At 42.9% G+C, this 23,861-nt stretch overlaps 1 protein-coding gene across 3 annotated transcripts in view; it reads left to right on the forward strand.

Annotated features, from left to right (window-relative positions):
• Nucleotides 1–23,861, forward strand: part of MXRA7 (matrix remodeling associated 7) — a 61,704-nt gene that overhangs the window by 33,029 nt on the left and 4,814 nt on the right. For 2 of the 3 annotated variants that reach the window (XM_040438912.1, XM_040438913.1), the window contains exons 2-3: nucleotides 5,635–5,695; nucleotides 17,727–17,823. In XM_040438912.1, the coding sequence (XP_040294846.1) occupies nucleotides 5,635–5,695; nucleotides 17,727–17,823 (158 nt within the window). Of the gene's footprint in view, nucleotides 1–5,634; nucleotides 5,696–17,726; nucleotides 17,824–19,623; nucleotides 19,689–23,861 lie in introns of all 3 variants that reach the window. The other variant, XM_040438915.1, reaches the window with a different exon arrangement.

Consider the following 23,861-nt stretch of genomic DNA (forward strand, 5'->3'; position numbering starts at 1 on the left):
GGGGTTATCTAATCCCTATAATGACCCCCAGAATGCCCGGGCCCCTCCTCTAGAGCATACTTACTTGCCCCCTGGCACCTGTGTCCCTCCAGATCCCTGCACGGCCACCGCTGGATGTTTTGATCTGCATAACGGGGAGATGCAGCGGCGGCTGTGCAAGGGATCCGGAGGGATGGCGGTGCTGGGGAGTAAGTAAGTACACACTAGAGGAGGGTTTGGGCATTCTGGGGGTCATTATAGGAATTGGATAACCCCTTTTAACGCTTCCCAAAAAGTTATTGTCCACAAAACATTGTTGTAATAGCCTTCTGGCTTGTCCAGGTGATCTTTAGCAAAATGCAGATGGGCAGGAATATTCTTTTTAGAGCACAGTGGCTTTCTTCTTGCGGTCATGCCATGCACATCATTGTTGTTCAGTGTTTTCCTGATGGTGGACTCATGAACACTAACGTTAGCTAATGTGAGAAAGGCCTTTAGTTACTTAGATGTTACCTTGGGTTCCTTTGTGAAATTATGGACTATTACATGCCTTGCTCTTGGCGTGATCTATGTTGGTCAACCACTCCAGGGGAGGATAATAATGGTTTTGGATTTCCTCCATTTGTACACAATATGTCTGAATGTGGATTGGTGGAGTCCAAACTCTTTAGAGATGGTTGTCCAGCCTGATGAGCATCAGCAATTCTTCTTCAGAGGTCCTCAGAATTCTTCTTTATTCGGGTCATGATGCACTTTCACAAAGATATGTTGTGAAGATCAGACTTTGGTAGATTATATGGAGGGCATCCGGAACATGCCCATGGGCCTCCACCAACCTAGGGGAGGTAGGGGACTCCACCAAAACTTATTTATAAATAGAGTAGTCATCAACAGCAATATTATGGCAGGATTGCAGTCAATAAAACCCTGGTGGAACGCTGTATTGTGGCCAACATCGAGAATTAAATTGTAAGTGGAACCCAGCATAGCAATCTATTTGTATATAACAACAAATACAGGTTTGGGACCACTGGGCAGCAGCAATAGAGACATCAGCAGGGACATTGAGCCAATTAAGAACAGGCTCAACACGTGTGCCTTCTGACGTTGATTGATGCTGTTCTACAGTGTTGATTGATGCTGCCCAACAGTTCGCACTCAAGGAGAAAGTTTGTAAAGTTCACATGCAGAAAAGACCTGTAACATGCATTCCATCATCCCCCCCCCCCCCCCCCCCCCCCCCCCCCCCCACACACACACTGCCTCCAAACTGGTCCTCTCCTGCAGCCCCCAAACAATAGGATGGTTGTTGGCCATTGTGTTTGTAATTAAAGCATGTATATATGTATTTATATACTGTTTATACTGTTAATATACCAACTAACCAGTTTGACTTTGAGCAAGTCCTAAGGGCATCACACTGGTGATCCCCCTGGTTTTTATCCTATAGGTTTCAGCTACATGACTATCCTGGTTGCGCGACAGCTGTAGTATCATAGTGTAGCTGTTCTAGCATAGAACTGAATGGGGTTGCCGGGTGACTAGCACGTATGCTGTGACCGCAACCTCAGAGTCGTAAAAAAACACTGGTGTTTTTATTTTATTTTGGGGTTGCGGTTGTGGCACACTTTTAAGTCATGCTACGACCCCAATAATTTCTGTGCTAGCACCATTACACTATTATCCCACTGCAATCCTTGGATTCAACAGCTATCACGCGACTAAGATCGCAGTGTAGCTAAACCCTTAACTTTTATACAGAGATCTGGCCTTCGCTGCAGGGGTCCCACCTAGTACCCGTGTAGTTGGCATCTGATCACTGGGGTCAGAGGCAGCCGTGTGAAGCACTAGGGGGTCAGGCAAGACTTGTAGTCAATAAACAAGCAGAGGTCAGGGCAGGCATAGTTTGTTCAAATCCGTGAAACTAATCCGAGGTCAGGGAAGGCAGCACACCGTCAGTATGGTAGACAGGCTAAGGTCAGGACAGGCAGTGGAGTAGCAGAGTCAGTAAACAGACAGAATAGTACACTGTCATTGGTTAAACTAGTAAACTAGGAACCTAACCTCAGGCAAGGAGTGAGAGGGCAGACATACATTTATAACTGAAGCTGATTAACAATTAGAAGCAGCCATGCAACTGCACACAGAGTAAAGAGAGGAGCAGTGGTAACAAAAATGGGAGTAGTAGTAGTTCAGTGAATAATGTTCTTAATAGAAATACCGGGGCGGAGGCAGACATGGGTCTCAATATAACAGTATGTATGTATGTCTGTCTATATATATATATATATATATATATATATATGTGTGTGTGTGTGTGTCTCTCTCTCTCTCTCTCTCTCTCTATATATATATATATATATATATATATATATATATGTGTCTCTATATATATATATATATATGTGTGTGTGTGCGTCTGTATATGCATATATATGTGTCTCTATATGCATATATATGTGTCTCTATATGCATGTGTATATACAGTGCAAGAAAATCTTGCATCGGAAAGTCTTCAGACCCTTTAATTTTTTTCACATTTTCTTATGTTGCAGCTTTGTACTATATTAGTAAAAAAAACTAGTTTTTCTCCATCATTCTGCATTCAATACCCCATAATAAGAAAGTGATAACAGAATGTTCGAAATCTTTGCTAATTTATTGTATAGGAAAAACTAAAATCTTGCACTGACATAAGTATTCAGACCCTTTACTCGGGACTCAGTTGAAGCCCCTTTGGTACCAAATCTCTATTACAGTCTCCAGTCTTCTTGGGGATGATGCCACAAGGTTTGCATACCTGGATTTGGGGATTTTTTTGCCATTCTTCTCTGCAACTCCTCCAAAGCTCTGTCAGTTTTGATGGCAACCATCGGTGGAAAGCCATTTTCAAGTCTTTCCAGAGATGTTCGATTGGGTTAAGCACAAGGTCAAGGACATTCACAGAGTTGTCCCTAAGCCACTTCTGTGTTGTCTTGGCTGTGTGCTTAGAGTCATTGTGTTGATGGAATGTGAACCTTTGGCCCAGTCTGAGGTCCAGAGCACTCTGGATCGGGTTTTCATTAAGAATATCTATGTACTTTGCTCCATTCAGTTTTCCCTCAATCCTGACCACTTTCCCTGACCCAGCCACTGAAAAGCAACCACACAGCATGATGCTGCCACCACCATGCTTCACTGTAGGGTTGGTATTTGGCAGGTGATGAGCAGTGTCCGGTTTCCTCCAGACATGTTCTTGAAACTAAGTTAAATCTCGGTTTCATTGGACTAGAGAATCTATTTTCTCACAATCTGAGAGTCCTTTAGGTGTTTTTTTTTTTTTTTAAACTCCAGGTGGGCTTTCATGTGTCTTTTACTGAGGAGAGGCTTTTTACTGGCTACTCTGCCATAAAGCCTTTTTTGGTGGAGTGCTGCAGCTATGGTTGACCTTTCTGAAGTTTCACCCATTGAGTCCACCTCTCTTACCAAGGCCCTTCTCCCACGATTACTTAGTTTGGTGGGGCGGTAATCTTTAGGAAGAGCCCTGGTTGTTCAAAATGTCTTCCATTGAAGAAATATGCAGGCCGCTGTACTCTTGGGAACTTTCAGTGCAGCTGAAAGTTTTTGTAGCCTTCTCCAGATTTGTGCCTCCACACAATCCTCTCTTTGAGCTCTATAGGCAGTTCTTTCCCCCTCATGGCGTTTGCTCTGTTATGCATTGCCAGCTGTTAGTCCTTATATAGATAGGGCTGTGTCTTTCCAAATTCTGTCCAATCAACAGAATTTTCCACAGGTGGACTTCAACCAAGGTGTAGAAACATCTCAAAGATGTTCAAGAGAAATGGGAGGCCCCCAGAGCTAAATTTCAAGTGTCAGATCTTAGTAAAGGACCTGAATACTTATGTCCATGTAAAATTTCAGTCTTTCCTTTTTAATAAATTAGCAAAAACTTGTAAAATTCTCTTTTCACTTTCTCCATATTGGGTATTGATTGCAGAATGACAGGGGGAAATTATTCTTTTTATTTTAGCACAAGGCCGAAACATAACAGAATATGAAAAAAGTGAAAGTGAAAGAGTATTTTCCGAATGCACTCTATATATACATGTATTTATTTATTTTTATATATATATCTAACTAAGATGTTGGACTTGTTGAGTTATCACAAGAAACAATAAGCAATCAAGAATGAATGGGACCATGGAATGGTCTATGGTCAACAATTTCTCCATCAGAGTAGCCACGTTCAACCAGTCAGTTTTATTAGTTTTGTAGCACATTTCAGTTGCAATTGTTCTTTTTAGGGTTGGAATGGCTCACCAGAGTACTAGAGGCTTCTCTCGTGAGCCCAGGTTCAGCCCCAAAGTTCCAGCAGAAGACGGCCTCGTCGGAAGCTGGTTTAAAGCCCCTAGATGCAGCACAACACAACTCTTATGGGTCAAGTCACAAATTACTTATTTGAAATTATTAAAAGGGTTGTCCACGTTCTGGCTACTGTTGACCAGTATGTTTGTAAGATGACTATATGAAACGTATTAATATAGCCTTTGTTGATATTCTGCACCATCTTCTATATTTGATGAGGTATGACCAGGGAAATCAGTTCATATGACCAGGGAAATCATTCAGTCTCCTCCATTCAAATACACTGCACCTGCCATATGTATTATTGGGAGTTTAGGGCAGGTGCAGTGTAATTTAATAGAGGAGGCTGAGTGATGTGACTGGTCACATGAACCTCCATCAGCAGCCATTTTATGGCCAGGATCTCAATTTGGACAGCACAGAAGATTTGCCCAAAAAGGAGACATGGCTTATGAAATATAGAAAACAGCACATAATATCAATTAAGACTATATTAGTAAGTGCCAAATAGCCGTCTTACATAAACATTGGTCAACAATAGCCAGAATGTGGTCGATAAATGATCTATCTGCACAATGATCACTGCGTCATTTACAATATAAGCAATACTGCACATGTATTTCCACTGCTAGGCCCAAGACAGACCAGTCCAACACTGGGTTTATCATAGCCAAAGCACTTGCCTAATTTTTTATGAGCTTTTTCTTTATTTTGGTAAGGCCTCGTTCTCTGTTTCAGGGATCTGTCTGCCAGATCCGTCGCAAATTCGGTCTGTCGACCAGACCAAAAAAGTTGCATTCAACGTTTTTTGTCCTGCCGAAACTCGGCATTTATGCCATAAATAGTCCTGATCACCGTCAGACCCCATTTCAGTCAATGGGGATCCGGTGGTAAAGTAGAGGATCCGACAATACCAGATCTATGCTATCCGGCAGACTGTTCTGTGCTGGAACAGACTTCCGGAACTCAAAACGGAGATATGAACCAGGCTTATATCATTACCCTTGAGCAGGGCAGGCCTTTTATTGGATGATGCCCTGTTGGTAATCGTCAGCAGTGAGCATCCCCCATAATTGTGTATGGCCATGCTGTATACAAATAACTGTACCAACAATTGCCTTATTATACTACTATACCGTATGATGGGGAAATATCACTGTATTATGTTGGTTAAATAATCTGAAAGCATAAATACAGTGCTGCCACCACCACACACTGCCAAACATCGCAAGGTGTGCTTAAGCCACTACTATTACATATATGTATTTTTGGGATTTCATTATTTTAGTAATGTTTATGATTTTGTTGCAGGAAGAAGACTTTGAAACAGAAAGTGATAAGGTTTTGAAGATCAGTGAAGCAGATGATGCAGGTCAGTGGGTCCGATGCTGTAATCCTGTCGCATATCCTGTCTAAGGATGAGCAAATTTCATATTTGGAAGTGTGCGGGTTCGTATTGTGGTATTTACTGAATTGCGTTATGGATTCCGTTACCACGGAATATAACGCAATTCCATGATGGAATGCATAACAGAATGCCTTTAGAGGCATTTTGTTATTCATTCCGTCATAATAGAAGTCTATGGGGTGCATGACGGATCCGTTATGCACCCCATAGACTTCTATTATGATGGAATGAATAACAAAATGCCTCTAAAGGCATTCTGTTATGCATTCCATCATGGAATTGCGTTATGGTCCGTGGTAACGGAATCCCTAACGCAATTCAGTATATACCCCAAACCGAACACGAACTCAAACTTCAAAATATGAAGTTCGCTCATCCCTAATCCTGTCCTACTGTTATATACTGTAATATATATATTAGCAGAAGGACCCGGCACGGGTATATTTCATCTATTTCATTTAATGTTTGTGTGTGCCGCTAAAAGATAGACAGTATCCACTACAACAGTTACATCTACAGTACCCCGCCCCTTTAACAGTGACCTCCACAGCGGCCTGCTCCCTTAACAGTGACCTCACAGTACCTCGCTTCCTTAACAGTGACCTCACAGTACCCCGCTGCCCCTCTAATAGTGGCCTCCACAGCAGCTGCCCCTTTATTAGTGACCTCCACAGTACCCCATCTCCTTAACAGTGATTTCCACAACACTCCGCCCCCTGAACAGTGGACTGGACAGCAATCTGCCCCTTAACACTGACCTCCATAGCGGACCGTCCCCCTTAACTGTGACCTCCACAGCAGCCTGCCCCTTTGGGTGGCCAGAGGTCCGGTTTTAGGCCGGACAGTCTGGCTTTCAAACTCCCTTTCCTCCATCCGGGGCAGGGACTGGACAGACACAGGGATATCCTTTTGAACAGCTCAGACAGCAGCACTATGGTAGCAAAACAATGATAAATGAAGTTCCAGCACTGCAAAGTAATTGTTGTGTCGCTTGTCTCTTTATTCGTGGTAGCAAAATTACAGCATTGTGGATCAAAACCTCACACTCCAACACCAGTTGACGCGTTTCAGACACTTAGTCCTTAGTCATAACTTGACTAAGTGTCTGAAACGCGTCAACTGATGTTGGAGTGTGAGGTTTTGATCCACATGCTGTAATTTTGCTACCACGAATAAAGAGACAAGCGACACAACAATTACTTTGCAGTGCTGGAACTTCATTTATCATTGTTTTGCTACCAAAGGACTGACTTACCTACGTGCACCAGGGGCTGATTAAATCTACTAAAGGTGAGCTGGAATTTTACTATGGAAGCAGCACTATGGTGTCTGAGAGGGAGCTGCAGGGAGAAAGTCAGCCTCCCTCCCACCCCTGCAGCTAACAGAAGTTGATTTTTACCATACCTTATAATTTTTTCAATCCCCGGTGGCTGCGGAGTGGGAGGGGGCGTTGCTTAGCGGGAAGGGGGCCAGGGTTTTAAGTCAGTCTTTTGAGGGTGGCCTGAATGTCCACCCTACCTGCTCCCTTAACGGTGTCATCCACAGCACGCTGCCCCTTTAAAGCTGACCTACAGCAGTAAAGAAAAATGGCTTGGTTGTTATGGAAACCTCGTGTAAAACTGTGTGTATGTGGAGACTAAGGGCCTGCGAGCTTCTATTGGCTGATAAGGATCATGTGACCAGGCTTCTATTGGCTAATGCATTTTTTTGGGAATATCTCAGGAACGGTACGTGCTAGAGAGCTGAGACCCGGTCTAAAACCTTCCCACACACCTGATGTACCTGAGTGCCAAATTTAGTGATTGTAAATGCAACGGTGCGTATTCCTTTAGCGGACATACATTCACACATACATACACTCAGATTTATATATTAGATACACACACACATTCTTTGGTGTTATGATGGCTGTTGTATGGTCTCTGCACACAGTCTGAATGGGTTTATCTTCTGGTAAATGGACGTGCTCATTGCATCCTTATCATTTATTCAGTTTGTAGGATGAATAATGAATGGCTGTGTCTAATGAGCAATAGATCTCACCAGGATATGACCTAAAACTGACACACTCTCAAAGACCTAAAGAGGGCCTGTCACCTCTCCTGACATGTTTGTTTTGGTAGCTACTTGCATTCCCCATGTGATAACAATTCTGGAGCATCTATACTTATGACTCTATGTTGTGCCATTCCTTTATTATTTCTTATTGTCTGGCCAACCTGCGGCTCTCCAGCTGTTGCAATACTACAACTCCCAGCATGCCCAGACAGCCTAAAGCCTTCAGCCTACAGCAGGGCATGGTGGGAGTTGTAGTTTTACAACAGCTGGAGAGCCGCAGGTTGGCCATCCCTGTACTAGAAGTTTATGAGTGAATTGCTAGCAGTTGGGGGTGCGCCCTTGCACAGCCTGGCACCTGCAGCACTGATTGGACAGAGTCAGACACACCCACAACTGGTAACACCCAGCAGTACCTTTACTGCAAACTTCTAGCAGGAATAATACAGGAATGGCACAACATACAGTCAGAGGAATAGAGGTGCTCCAGAATTATTATTACATGGGGAATACAAGTAGTTACTAAAACTGTCAGGAGAGGCGACAACTCCTATTTAACTCCACTTCAACAAATATAATACAAAGAATATTTCATGAACCAATAAACTTAATAAGAAAATCATTGATTTATGACTTGTAGATTCCTTACCAATGCTACAACTGTTACAACCAGTGCAGGAATACCTAAGCTGGACTGCTTTCATTAGTCCTCTTCTCGGCTCAGAAGGTGCACATTGTTTAGAGTAGACAAGACCAAAGAACCATCAAACAAGACAGGTCATGCCACTGCATAGATGGGACTTAGATGGGATGGAATGAATCCCCGTTTCATCCAAGGACAGTTCTCATTAATGTTTTTGACCAGGGTCAACACATTAGCCTATTATCGTCCAAAACTGCAGTTTTTTTTCGGTGGGACTGACGGCAATCTAATGTGTATTGGGGGCTCGTGACTCCCGCCTGACTTTCAACGTCCAATCAATCTGTACTCCCGGGAGATTGGATGGTACGCAGCGGAGTTCTCTTGGGTTTACAATCTACATAGGACCAGACAGGAAGGGATCAATGTACGGTGCCCTGTGTCCACCTTCTGCACTCTCTCCACTTAGATTGACAGTGAAAACATCAGAGTTAAGTAATCTGTAAATACTACCGCTATACAATTAATACTAAGATTTGTAGTGGTCACAAGCCTCAGGTGCCAGGCCATATAGGTGGTACCACAGGTTGCCCACCCTTAAAGGGGTTGTCCAAGTTATATTTATTGATGGCCTATCCTCAGGATAGGTCATCAATATCAGATCGGCAGGGGTCTGACAGCCGGCACCCCCACCGATCAGCTGTTTGAAGAGAAGGCGCGCGTCGTGCCAGCGCTGCCTCCTCTTTATTGTTTACCTGCTAGCCGTCGCATCTGCAGCGGTGGGCAGGTGTAATTACACCCAAGCCATCCCATACATTTCAATGGGAACGACGGCGACCAGGTAGACAATGAAGAGGAGGCAGTGCTGACGAGGCGCGCGCCTTCTCTTCAAACAGCTGATCGGCGGGGGTGCCGGCTGTCAGACCCCCGGCGATCTGATATTGATGCCCTATCTTGAGGATAGGTCATTAATAAATATAACTTAGACAACCCTTTTAAGGCCAACCCTGGAAAAGACCCTATATGTATTTTGGAGTCTCTCCATCATTCCACTCCGGACACCCTGTTAATGGGCAAATGTCTCTCGGTCGCCTGCCCAATGTATCAGCCACAAGCTAAACATTGTGGGAGGAATTAATTGTTACATTTGTGCCCGAAAACTGGTGTTAAAAAATGTTTGGAGCATGTCTGTCATGTTTTTTAAATCGTTTTCTGACTTTTTGCTTTTTTATACGTTTATTCTCTTTTACTGCTGGGTTACCAGTTCATTCATGAAGTCCCACAATTACAACAGAGTTATCCTCATATGCTCATAACTACAGAACATGGTTGATGCTCCATGCTCACGATAGGTGCGGCTCACGTTTCTTCATCCAGAATAATCTACAGCCAACCACAGCCCGCAGATGAATTCCCCAGAGCAGTCCCTGAATTGTTGTCATTTGTCAAATCCTATGTCTGGACACACACATTTTGGTATCTGCATGTCTGTCATATCTGAGCAGGGAGTTTTAGATAGGTATCTGCTCCGATGAGCGAAGATGTGAACGCCCACTGGTCCTTTGGTATGTTTTTCTTAGTGGGCATTGCCAGCCTGTTTGCAAACGAGCAGACACTAATGAGAGAGCTCAATGGAAGCTTTGTGTATAAGATGGCGTAGGTGTCCACATCGAACCAGTGACCCTATAAATAGAGCTCTTATTACCCCAACAATGGGATGTTTGTCAGTCCAGCCGCTCTCAAATACATTACTGTGCAGAATTTGATTACAGAAAAGACCTTTCACCACCTAGCTGACCATTTTTTTTGCCAACTGTATGATTACAATTTTTTTTTCACGCACCCAAGGCCAACTGTAGTGATGTACTAAGCAGTTATAATACTGCAAATATTAGGGAGAATGCATTGAATGAATAAAATGTGATTAAATATTGTATGTTCTGTTGTACCGCTTTTCAGTCGGGACCAGGAATGATGTAATAGCAATGGGGCACTCAATACCAATGGCAGAGCTTTGTGGCTGGCAGAGCTTTTGCCTCGGGTGTCAGGTGGGAGAACCAACAAGCCTCTAATGTCTTGGTATTTAGATTCAGGGCTAGAATCATGGTTTGGTATGAAGGAAAGCCATCCACGAATCTGATCCATACCTTACTTTTTCCTAAACGGGACAAAAAAATGTGTAGACCAAAACTAAGGCCCCTTTTACAGGGGCGAGATTTCCGCGCGGGTGCAATGCGTGAGGTGAACGCATTGCACCCGCACTGAATCCGGACCCATTCATTTTTTATGGGGCTGCGTGAAAGTCGCAGCATGCTCTATATTGTGCGTTTTTTACGCAACGCAGGCCCCATGAAGCGAATGGGGCTGCGTGAAAATTGCACGCATCCGCAAGCAAGTGCGGATGCGGTGCGATTTTCATGCATGGTTGCTAGGTGACAATCGGGATGGGGACCCGATCATTATTATTTTCCCTTATAACATGGTTATAAGGGAAAATAATAGCATTTTTAATACAGAATGCTAAGTACATTAGGGATGGAGGGGTTAAAAAAAAAAATATATATATTAACCTCACCTCATCCACTTGTTTGCGCTGCCCGATTTATCTTCTTTCTTCTTCTTTGATGACCTGGGAGGTAAAAGACCTTTGGTGACGTCACTGTGCTCATCACATGGTCCATCACCATGGTGATGGACCATTTGATGAGCGCAGTGACATCACCAAAGGTCCTTTTATCCCAGGTCATCAAAGAAGAAAAAAGAACACATGCCGGGCTGCGCAAACAAGTGAATGAGGTGAGTTAAATATAATTTTTTTTACATCCCTAATTTACTTAGCATTCTGTATTAATATTGCTATTATTTTCCCTTATAACCGTGTTATAAGGGAAAATAATAAAATCTACACAACACCTATCCCAAACCCGAACTTCTGTGAAGAAGTCCGGGTTCGGGTCTAGGTACCAAACATGCCGATTTTTCTCACGCGCGTGCAAAATGCATTAAAACGCTTTTCACTTGTGCGGAAAAATCGCGCATTTTCCCGCGACGCACCCGCATCCTATCCGGCCCTCACACGCGACGCCTGTGTGAAAGAGGCCTAAGATGGGAAAAAGATGAAGAATGGTTTTAGATGGTTATAACTGTTATAATAATGATATCATTATATAATAGTTTATTATTATTATATAATATTATAATTTTTTTTATTAACATGTAAAAAGTGTCAAGTTCTGCTGATGGCACAAGCCCATGTAGGAAATGTAAAATACTACAGAAAGGAATGATTCAAATGGCAGGTAAAAGGTAATGCTGATAAATGTAAAGTAATATATACTGTATCTCGCTTTAGATAGGTCCGATACGGCTGAGGATAACAAACAAAACGTCTTGGGTATACTCATCACCAGTGAGCTGCAGCACTCAATGTCAAGCAGGAGACGGATAAGCAAGTACAATTTTAGGGAAACCCATGATTCACTAATGATTCTGAATACTGATTGCAGCATTGGTCTTCACATGCCAATCAAAAAAGTACAGGAGAGCTGGAATGGTGCCTGCATTAACAAATAGGATGTCCGTGTTGCTGAAAACAAAAGGATGAATAAATTGGGCTCGGAACAAGAGAAATATTTCTGTATAAATATAGGCAAGGCCAAGAACAGAGAATTGCATGTGAGCTGTGCAAAGAAAGAAGGGACATCTTGTATGTAGGAAAGGGTTCGTAAGAGTAGCCAAACTCAATGCATTATTTAGAATATATCTAGACAAGGCAAAATTGACTACAGTTGCCCAGAAGGTTTAATAATACACTTATGTAGGATTCAGGCTATGTTCACATATGTATGCAGCAGTATTTGTCCATAAATACCGGAAAGTGGCCGGAACCTTATTAGATACGATTATAGTCAATGGGGATCCGGTGCTATGCAGCAGTTATCCAACTATGGCGGATATGGTAAACTCAAAGTAGTCTGTTCCTCTGCCAGAGTTTGTACCGCATATGTGAACGTAGCCTTACCTGGCAGCTTTCAGATCAGAAACTCAGTAATAGACTTTAATGACTCATCTCTGGAAGAACATCTATAGCAGAGATACTCAGGTAATTTTTTTGTGAAGGTCCACAACATACCTGGGTCTGCCTAATCCCATTTGTGCTTCACACACAGTAATGGTGCCCCAATACACTATTAGTGCCACCTCACAATAGTCATGCTGCTTAATGCCCCCCTAGATGACGATGGGGGCTCTGTTGATCCCTTCAGAGAGTAATGATGCCCTTTAGTGCCTCCCCACACAGTATGATGACCCTTTAGTGTTCCCACAGAGCATGATGCCCTCTTAGTGCCCCCGATTCAGTATGACACCCCTAAGTGCTCCTTCACAGTAGGATGTTCCCTAAGTGTCCCCCTTACAGTAGGATAATCCCTTCGTGTCCCCAACAAAGTATGATACTCTCTTTTTCCCCAAACACAGAATGAGGCCCCCCTTAAGTGCCCCCACACAGAGTAATACCCTCTAAGTGCACCACAAAGTATGAGGCCCCCTTAGGTGCCTCCCACATAATGTTTCTCTTTAAGTGCCCTCAAACAGTATGATGTCCCCTTAAGTGGCCACCCACACGCAGCGAAGCCCCTTTAAGTCTTCCCCACAGAGTGATGCTTCCAATTTGAATACTCACCTACTCCCCCTCAGACCGTGCAAACACTGGAAGAAGCAGTGAATACACCATAGGGACCAGGGTGCGACGAGCTTATCTAATGTTGCACTGCATGGAATTATGATGGAAGCTGGGAAAAATGAATTTTGTAGCATGATTTATTTTTAATAACAAATCTAATTATCATCAGTAATAAATAGTTACAATGTATTGGGATCTGGTAGAATATTGCAAATCACAGAAACTAAAATGAATGATAGAGCCAGCTCTCCTAGGATGCTAGGTGTGATTATTTATTAACCACCCATCCCTCACTGCATATGGCCATCAGTGAAGTCCCAGGTATGCTGACACTTGGTAATAGTGTGAATCCCTCGTGAGCAGAGCTGACATCTTGCAGTCTTAGGCTACATGCACATGACCGTACCGTTTTTTGCGGTCTGCAAACCGCGGATCCGCAAAAAACGGAAGCCGCCCGTGTGCCTTCTGCAATTTGTGGAACGGAACGGGTGGCCCATTGTAGACATGCCTATTCTTGTCCGCAAAACAGACAAGAATAGGACATGCTATATTTTTTTTGCGGGGCATCGGAACGGAGCAACGGATGTGGACAGCACACGGAGTGCTGTCCGCATCTTTTGCGGCCCCATTGAAGTGAATGGGTCCGCACCCGAGCCGCAAAAACTCGGCTCGGACGCGGTCCCGAAAAACGGTCGTGTGCATGAGGCCTTACACAAATCCCACCGAAACCAATGAAACTGAAAGGTAAAATCGTAATGTCATCCATGGGGTGTTTCATTTTGTAATGGAAAAAATAAAATGTTAAATTTTTGCAGACTTTGCTTATGCCCCGAGTATCAGGGATGTAAGTGATATATATGCAAAATTTCAAGAAGATTGGATAATATTTAGAGGTTGCACACTTTGATCAGTTTTGTAAAAGTAGGAAAAAAATATGATTTTTCAATGTTAATTACTTTTATTGGGAAAACTAGAAATCACAAACTTAAAATAATATTAAAACTAGACACAGATTAATAGGTAGTATGATAGGCAAAACATATGAATCAACTTTGAACGATCCAATCCCTTCTTTTGTTAGCTTGGTGACGACTTTTCTGTGATGCTCGACTACCCTCAACAAGAATTGTTTTTGTTGTTCGTCCCTGACCGATTCGTTAAACTTTTTTATCAGAGCAATTCCTCTTTCTGCGGTATCATTGACCACCTTAAAGGATAACTGTCATATTTTTTCTTTTTTATATGATTGGATTTGTCTCATTACGTTTACATTAGTGCCCTAGTTTATATTTTTGGCTAGGTATTAAATTACCATGTAATTCCTGCATGTTCGGTCCTCCCTCTGGCATTTTAGCTTTGCCACTAAAAGAGCGTTGTTAGGTGTCCTCCGTATCCCAGCTTCTTCATACAGAAGACGGAGGACGTAGAAGTCGGCAGTCCTGCGTGCTCGCTCCCGTCTGAACCCGGAAGTTACTTCCTGCATAAAGAGCTGTAAATAACGCTCTACTAAGCATTACACCAGGTACCCAGCCACAAGTGTAAAAAAGGAAATATACATAAACCCCTTCACTGACGTTCAGCAGCACGGCTCCGATCCCCTCAGTGAGTGTTGAGGAGATCGGGCTGTGCTGCTGTGTTTCTGTGCCCCGATCTCCCCTTCAGGATGGCCGAGCCGGAGAAAATTGTTATTTCAGACATGGAGGCAGTCCATCCCTCCACCCCTCCTCTCCCCTGCAATTGAACAGGATGGCCGAGCAGTTTAGTAGATTGTCAGCTGTAACATACAGCTGACAATCTACTGTAACGGCCGACATCAGTGGATGTCTGCCGGTTAACCCCTACTTTGCGGCGAACCCTAGGGACCGCTGTATGGAAGAGGTTAACAGTGAGGAAGCTCCCCCGTCGCCCCTCCCTTCCCGGCGCTGTGCTGCGCTGCTGTGGCAGCGTCCGGATTCCTCATAACAGAGGGAGGTAGATCTTTTTATGTGTCCAGGCTGAAATGACGCGCAGCAATACAGCCACTTGCTGAAATGTATGGGCTCTCAGGAGGAAGAGGGCATGTTGAACTGTGGACAACTCAGATTGGTTGAGTTGAGGCAGCGCGTTCCCGAGATTAGCACAATGCATTCTGGGTAGTGAGGGAAGGCAGGCTTAGCCTCAGGGTGAGGGCATTGGCGGCCATCTTGAGAGGAGAGGCAGAATGAAGTCTGGTGAATAACGGTTGCTATGGACAGAATCTTCTTAAATATGGGGTATGTGAGGAAAAAAATTAGTGATTATGGATTATCACCACAGTAGTAACTACATATGTAATAATTGAATTTTGAGTTAGAATATTCTTTAAGAGCGTTCACATGGCCTTTTTAGAGAATCACTGCAGTATTCTGTCACGTCGTGGATCCCAAACAATTCAAAGAACGTCTTTGTTTTATTAGTAATGAAATGGCTCAGGTCTTTTCCTTCAAAAACTAGGTTTTTACCCTCTAATTGTTTCATTTCCTTTTTCTTTGCTTCTAAATTCTTTGTTTCTAAATTTTTAGTCATATTTCCTATTTGTTGTGACGCCAATTGCAGCGCGCGCAGGGTACTATCCCAGGGCCCTTCCAAGGTGTTATAACGCACGTCCCAGATTAGGAATGCCAGAGTGTTGTAATTGCCTATAATGTCTCTATAGTTTTGTGGGAGTTGTGTCACAATGTCTCCTACCTGGGTACGGCTGGACTCCTGGCTCACTTTGAGTGTAGTGATAGTAGAAGTAATAGAGGAATTGTGCATAACAAATGATGTCCGAACCTTTAGATGAAGTTCAAACGTTTCTTTACTTGAAATAACTGTCATCCAAGCGGTATACAGCTTTGGTCTCTTGGTCCCAGCAGATTTTGGCAATCATTGGCAGGAGTGAGTACTTCTGCTTTAAATGTGGAGCTTGCAGGATAAAACGTCTGCTTGGTAGCTCTTTAATTGTGGCAGGGTTAGCTTCTGAACTTATCTGGTACCTTCTGCTTTGTGGGGACAGACTAGCTGAGGAAGAATTTGCTTCTCCTAGGACTCTGGACTTATCTCACAGATGGATTCTCAGGGTATGCTTTCTTCCTGGAACTCTGGAGGTTTTCTGTAGTTTCTGCTTTCTTCATCCAGCAGAGCTGAAGGTGCTCTTGCTGGGTATATGTCCAAGTCTCAGCCAAGACTAGGTCCTTGCTGTCTTCCCTATGCAGGGGAACTCCACACACACACACCCTACCCTCTTACTTACTTCTCCACCCTTGCTGCAGGATGTGTTACCAGCCCACCTCTCTGCAGAGGGGGAGCTAAGTTCTAAAAATCCATTCCAGCTCAGATACAATAAACTGTAACTTGTACCAGCCAATGGGTTGCTGCCACCTACTGGTAACCAAGCAAATTACATGAACGATTTAATTTAACATAGGTTTATATGCACATTTGTGGAGGACATAATATAAATTACATCAGATGACAGTATAAAGCTCTAAGAAGATAGTAGCGGGGTAGAGGCGTGTAGTAACACAACTCTGGGGTGTTACAGGTTCACCGCTCACACTGTAAATCACTTGCAATGCCCATCAACATGCTGCCTAAGGTATTTGACCTCAAATATGTTGGTACACCACCACTTACTAAATGTTATATTGCAATACAGCTCTTGCCATGCCTCACTACATGCAGAATGACAAATCCCCATTTCTCACATCAGTTTAAAGGCACATCACATGTCATAATACATAGTACCTCACATATGGCGAATCAAACCCTGGTACAATTTACATGGCACACATAAGTGCGGGGAGGTTTAATAACCTACATAAACATAACACTCACAGTTCAATAGTAACTCATAGCAACAGAACTTGTAAGCTTGAAGGCCATATTGCACTTCTCTCCTTATAACAATTCTAGACTAATTGTGTATTAGGCAGCTGATAGACTTGGAGCTCTGTATTCCAGTAATCACAAGGCGGAGTGGGATGGAAGGAATATCATGTGTTATATCCCCTGAGACGTAAAATCAAAGACTAATGTAAAACCACAGAGAACTAACTTAGACTTCAAAAAGAAGATGAATGTGAATAACCGTAAAGTCGTAGAGAACATTGAATATTGGTTTCAATCTGTACAAAATCTCTTGGTCCCAATGCAAATGCTTTACAGGAGAAAGCTGCGAGAAACAAGACAAAACGCATCTTTAAATCTCTATGCAATTAGCATAATAAGTAATAGTACCGCCAGACTGTGCACATGTACTAATACTGCTCTCTTATGTAGTATTTGTGGTCAATCAGCCCTGCAGTAGGAGCTCAGTTCTCAAAGCCACCTCCACCACTAAATCCATTAAGGAGGCACTCTCTGGAGTGCAATGAACCACCATCCGTCAATGGTTATGGCCTATTTTGGCCCATTTGGCAGATGACATTAGTTCCTACTGTAGCAAATTATCGGCATGATGTAAGGTGCTTTTCCAAGTTTAGCATTGGGATACCTATGCTAGGAGCCACGTGTTTTTGGTGTCTCTTCAAAGCCAAGGCCCCGCTGATCTGGTATAAAATGATTGTCATATTTATGGAAAGTTCGATGTCACTCTCTTTTTGTCTTTCTATTTTCAGATGACGAGACATTCGCCTTTAAATACTTTCCAGGAAAACTGCGAGGTAGCGATTATGAGAAAATGCTGACGCAGGAGGAATTAGAGGAAGAGCAGAGGTAAGTCCATTCATTCCTAAAACTTCTTGCATGTTGTGCACTGGCTCCAATATATGGGGGTGGGGTCAGACATACACATATAGCATTTCATTGATTAACAATATCCCTGGTATATGGCCAAGCACAGATTCAACTCTACATGTGCATATTAAGTTACATGCATATTAATAAGGGGGCAACCCTGCGCAAGAGCTTGCAATCAACTTGAACACTGATGGAGTTAAAGTTATTTACTTACACATTTGTCTCTGCCATGATTTCAGCTGTTGAATAACTGATGTCAATATGCCATGCAGTGGTACAGGTGCTATATGCTGCCAAATAGTACATTGCCTTACTGTGGTGTTACACAGATAACGGAGGCGTGATTTCTTCAGAATTGAAGTGTAACTGTCATTATTTTTTTTATTTTTGTAATGTATCGGGGCATTGATACTGACCATTTTTGTAATATACTTTCATTACTGAAATCGTACATTTCTATTAGAAAAATAGCACTAAAGTGGCGCATTTTGAGCCTTAGCAACGCTCCTCTGTCTTCTGTTTACATAACTGTTGAGACTCGCTCAACACTGACTCTGTTATGTAAACAGAAGACAGAGGAACGTTGCTAAGGCTCAAAATGGGCACTTTAGTGCTATTTTTCTAATAGAAATGTGCGATTTCAGTAATTAAAGTATATTACAAAAATGGTCAGTATCACTGCCCCTACACATTACAAAAATAAAAAAAGAATGACAGTTATACTTTAACGTAACAATAGACTGCTATGGGACACATGGAGAGATGGACCCTATATCAAGGTGGCCTCATCCCCCTTTCCAGTGCAATAGGCTCTTATTTCTTTATTTTTTTTTTATCATGGGGTAGCGGTATGCTGTTTTGTTACAAGAGAGAGAAGTCCCCACTTTGCCTTTTGGTTTAGGGCTCCCCCCAAAATATAGGGCTCCCTTCCACAATGTAGAGCACAATGTAGGGCTTTCCTCCACAGGGTAGGGCTGCTATTCATAATTTAGGGCTCCCCTCTACAGTATAGGGCTCCCCTCCACAATATAGAGTGTCCATCCACAATATAGAGCTCCCCTCCACAATGTAGTGCTCCTCTCCACAATGTAGTGTTCCCCTCCACAGTATAGAGCACCCCTCCCCAATGTAGAGCTCTCCTCCACAATATTGGTCATCCCTCCACAATGAAGAGCTCCCCTCCACAATGTAGTGTTCCTCTCCACAATATAGGGCTCCCCTCCACATTTTAGTGCTCCCTGCAATAATGTAGGACAGGGGTTCCTTTGGTCCACCAGAGAAAATTATTCTTAGGGCCCAACCGCTATATCATCAAAAAAGTCTAAAGTGATGTTGAATCAAATTAATAGATCCTAGTGACAAGTGATTGGCTCCAAAGTCAGCTCCAAATGGTATTTTTCTCCTGACCTTTGGGACCCACTATGGTTTCATAAACTGGGCCCACCAGAGGATCCTCTGGTACTCTGGTGGGCTAGTCTTGCCCTGGACCCCCCTTTGCAACGTAGAACTCCCATCTACCATATATAGCTTTCTCCACAATATAGGGCTCCCCTCTACCATGCAGGTCTCCCTTCCACAATTCAGGGTTCCTCTCCACAATGTAGGCCCCTCCACTTAAAAACAGAGTCCCCCTCCTCAGTGTATGCTCCCCTTCTGTCAATACAATGACTGCTTCCACTGTGACCAGTACAGCGATATTACATAACTGTGATGTGTAATATGTGCACCCGATGAGATGCACGGCTTTGTGGTAAGCACCATGCATTTTCCTTTCAGGATTGAGTTGACCTCTGATCTCACATCCCTGTAACACGTACAGTGCCCATGCACTGTTACATGTGGTAAGACGTTACAACCCGTGTGTTAGTAATTAGACTCCAGTAAAACTCATTAACGTGTCTGTTACATGATCCCCGATCTCCTCACCCTCCATTTATGCCCACTACTACTATACTTCTGGCATTGCAAGTGCTAAAGGTTCTCACCTACTATAGCTTATATGCTTGCAATGAAGATACTGGCAGTTCTCCAATATGATGTTATTATGGGAGTCAGTCTTGAATTATATTCATTTCCACTGCCCATCAGCAAATCAGATTCCTTATGCAGTGAATAGACCGCTCACGGTTGAAAATATGCTACCTCAGGTGCCACATGCCATATATTATAATGTGCCAGTGTGTCCGATTGTTATAAACACCTAGGATCGGATAAAAAAAAGTGAAACTTTATCGCCCTCAAGTGTTTACTATATATCACTACATCTCACTGCAAATCTGGTACAAATTCTGATATGGAAAACCTAAAAGAGAACCTTTACCATTTCAATGCCAAATACCCATGCAACCAATCCCAATGAAAGAAGTATCGTAGTTATTCACTTATTTTGCATTATTAAAACTAATTCTTTTAATTATGTACAAAATTATAGCGGAGGTTAAAGGCTATGGACATCTTTGGGGCAATTTTTTTATGATTGCATTTTACTCGCTTTAGGCTAAGAATAATTTTTTTCAACTGGTCTTTCTTAAAATCTTTCAGCAACTTTCGAGATACAAGGGTTAAAAATCAGTCTACTTGCAGACTTATCCTGAGTTCCATCAGCTGACGGCTTATGTGCAACCCTATTTCTGATCTCCTGACCTCATAAACACTCATTTAAGCCATATTCTTATCAGTTTAATAAGAGCAAGTGTTTATTAGGTCAGAAGGTCAGAGATAAAGCTTCACATGAGCTGTCAGCTCGTAGTCTGCATATAGACAGTTTTTTAACCCCTGTATCTCAAAAACTGCTCAAAGTTTAATAAAGATCAACTGTCCCATAGTCTTTAAATCACCTTCAGGTCATTACTCAAAGTGCACTGTGTAAACGAATGCATTGCATGGAGAAGACGACAACACGTCACAACCCACACTATTGCTTGATGGTGTGATCCTATTCAGTACACGAAGGTGCTTGAGACATCATGGGCCCGGGGAAGGTTGGGGGCAGTTATTTGGAATCTCCTGTCTTAGACCAGGGGTGTAGCTATAGGACTGTGATGGCTAACCTCGGGCACTCCAGCTGTGGTAAAACTACAACTCCCAAGATGCACACTTGCTTGGCTGTTCTCAGTACTCCATAGAAAATGAATGGCGCATGCTGGGAGTTGTAGTTTCACCACAACTGGAGTGCCGGAGGTTAGCCATCACTGCTATAGGGTCTGCAGCCAGCACTGAATGGAGGTTCATTGGTCCCACTCTCTGTGTAGATAAGATATATGCACATCCAGTTTAAGTACATTTTTAAAATCACAGTATTTTCAGCAAATGAAACACAGTCTCAAGGTACAAAAATTTTAATTACCGCAAAAGATCCCTTTTGGGCGTTATAAAACATAACTTATCATAAAGTCTTAAAATTGCCCACCCTAAATATCTCTTAATATCACTAAATGCACGCCACGTTTTGCCACTTTTTATATTACTCGCACTTAGGTGACTGCTCTAAATTTAGTCAATCGTCACCCCACTGTCCAGGTTATTGATGCATTCCACTGGATTGAGAAGAAGTGGGAACAGTAGGAGTTGCCCACTATTCTTCACCTACATCCTATAACACCATTCCTGCCTGTCAAGCTGAGTAATTGCCCCGAAAAGGGCACTCCACTGAACAAGGGCTATCCCTCACCAGTCTATTACACCCTACACATTCAAAAAGGTCCCACCACCAACAATATTTGGTTCATTGAAGACCTGTAACCAAACATACCGTCAAGGTCGGGCTGGGGTTTCTTCGGCCCACCAAAGACAATTATTCTCAGGACCAATCCCTACATCATCGACAAAATCTAATCAAAGGTTTTGAATCAAAGAAATAGACCCTAGTGGCAAGTGATTGGTTCCAAAGGCAGCACCAAATGCAATTTTTCTCTACCAGACCTTTGGGGCCCACTATGGCTCTATATACTGGGCCCACCGGAGGATCATCTGGTACTTTGGTGGGCTAGTCCAACCATGCATACAGAATGCCCTGGTCCTATGGTCCTAAATACCAGGGGTGCCGTAGATGATGACACACATTGATGGCATGACTTGAATTGCATGATGTCTTTGCTGCACATGCTGATGGGGGTGAATAGGAAAAGTTTAAGGACTTTTTTGGTCCTCCATTCACCTGGGCTGCTCAGTGGCTTCAGCTGCTCATTACAAATTATATGATGCAACTATGATACTGCCGAAGTCACACAGCACCTCCATTTTTCACTCTCCAACAGTAAGAGTAAATGGGGAAAGTTGCATAACAGATGCTTGGCAGCTCATTATAAGACTGCTGTAATCTGCACAAAAAGTTGCATCAAAATGCATCTTTAAAAAAATTTGCATTCCTTATTAAGAATACTGGACTTGCGTCTCAGGAACTTATAGGTACTAGATCCCTCTCCCAAGTTACTGGAGAAAACGTGTCCCTTGCTGCAGAGCCGCCCGTACATGAACGGCCGCCTATGCTTAAATAGCACCTGTCACCTCTCCGGACTTGTCTATTTTAGTAACTACATACATTCTCCTTTTAATAACAATTCTGGAGCATCTATTCTTATGACTCCACAATGTGCTATCCTTTTTTTTTTAAATTTTATTCCTGCTAGAAGTAATGAATCTACTGCTAGCAGTTTGCAAGGAAGGGTCAGATGGGTGTTACCAGTCTCGGGTGTGTCCTTGCAATACAAATTTCTAGCAATTCATTCATACATTTCAGTAGAAATAATAAAGAAATGGCAGAACATAGAGTGATACGAATAGATGCTCCAGAAATGTTATTACATGGGGAACGCAAGTAGTTAATATAATGGACGTGTCAGGAGAGGCATATCCAGCCCTGTCTATGGATCTATCTCTCACACAACAGTTGTAGCAGAAACCTTATACACTAATAGAAACTATTGCTCGACAGTCAATAGGAATACATTAAAGTTCTTTTTAACTGATGATCTATCCTCTGTATAGAATATCAGCATCTGATCAGTGGGGGTCTGACACCTGGGACCCCCGCTGATCAGCTGTTTGAGAAGGTAGAGGCGATACAGGAGCGCCGCGGCCTTCTCTCGGTTTCCCTCAGGCCCAGTGACATCACGACTAGTATGACTGGCTTGGGCAGGGCTAGACCCCATTCGAGTGAGCAGAGCTTAGACGAGCCCAGGCCAGTGATACTAGTTGTGACGTCACTGGGCCTGTGGTGGCCGCACCGCTACTGCAGAGCCGGTACCTTCTCAAACAGCTGGTCGGCGGGGGTCCCAGGTGTCGGACCCCCGCCAATCAGATGTTGATGATCTATCCAGTGGACAGATCATCAGTTAAAAAGAACGTCAGAACCCTTTTAAGTTGTGCAGGTTTCCCACCGCTGTAAGCCCTAACATTGGAGACTCCAGTCACACCTTCTAAACGATGCTCAATCAAACTCTCACAACATAATCCTCACTAATCCATGAGACTATTCGTCAAGCTATAATCAATGGCCATTCTGTTTGACACTGTCCTATGAGAACTGCATTATATTGTAGGTCTATGTAAGTGTAGAGATTTCCCTGCAAATAACCATCACTGCAATTAAAACTGGGAACAATCAAAATGAATTTTGAATTGATTGATTGTTGATGCCATGTGATTATTCTAAGCATTCAGGAGTTGTGACGCCCTTGAGTCAATGATCATTATTTTATGAATAATTTTATTGGTTATTGATGAATGACCGGGATAACATTGGATCATTTACAGTATCTGTCTATGGGCATCTTTAAACCATATCTAGGTCCTATCTAATATCAAATATGAAACTGGTCATAGATGCCCATGTGGACATTAACCGGGGTTTGTGCCAACCAATGACCAATGGAAATCAAGAGAATTTCTAATAGAAATCTCTATTATTGTAAGCTAAGTTTTCTTGTAGAATCTGAATGATTTTCCTGGGATGGTAGCAGGTATCTCTGCCTGGTTCAGGAAGACAATGTGATATATACATTTACCTGAGTCTA

This window comes from Bufo bufo, chromosome 6, assembly GCF_905171765.1.
Source record: "Bufo bufo chromosome 6, aBufBuf1.1, whole genome shotgun sequence".
Taxonomy (NCBI): Eukaryota; Metazoa; Chordata; class Amphibia; order Anura; family Bufonidae; genus Bufo; species Bufo bufo.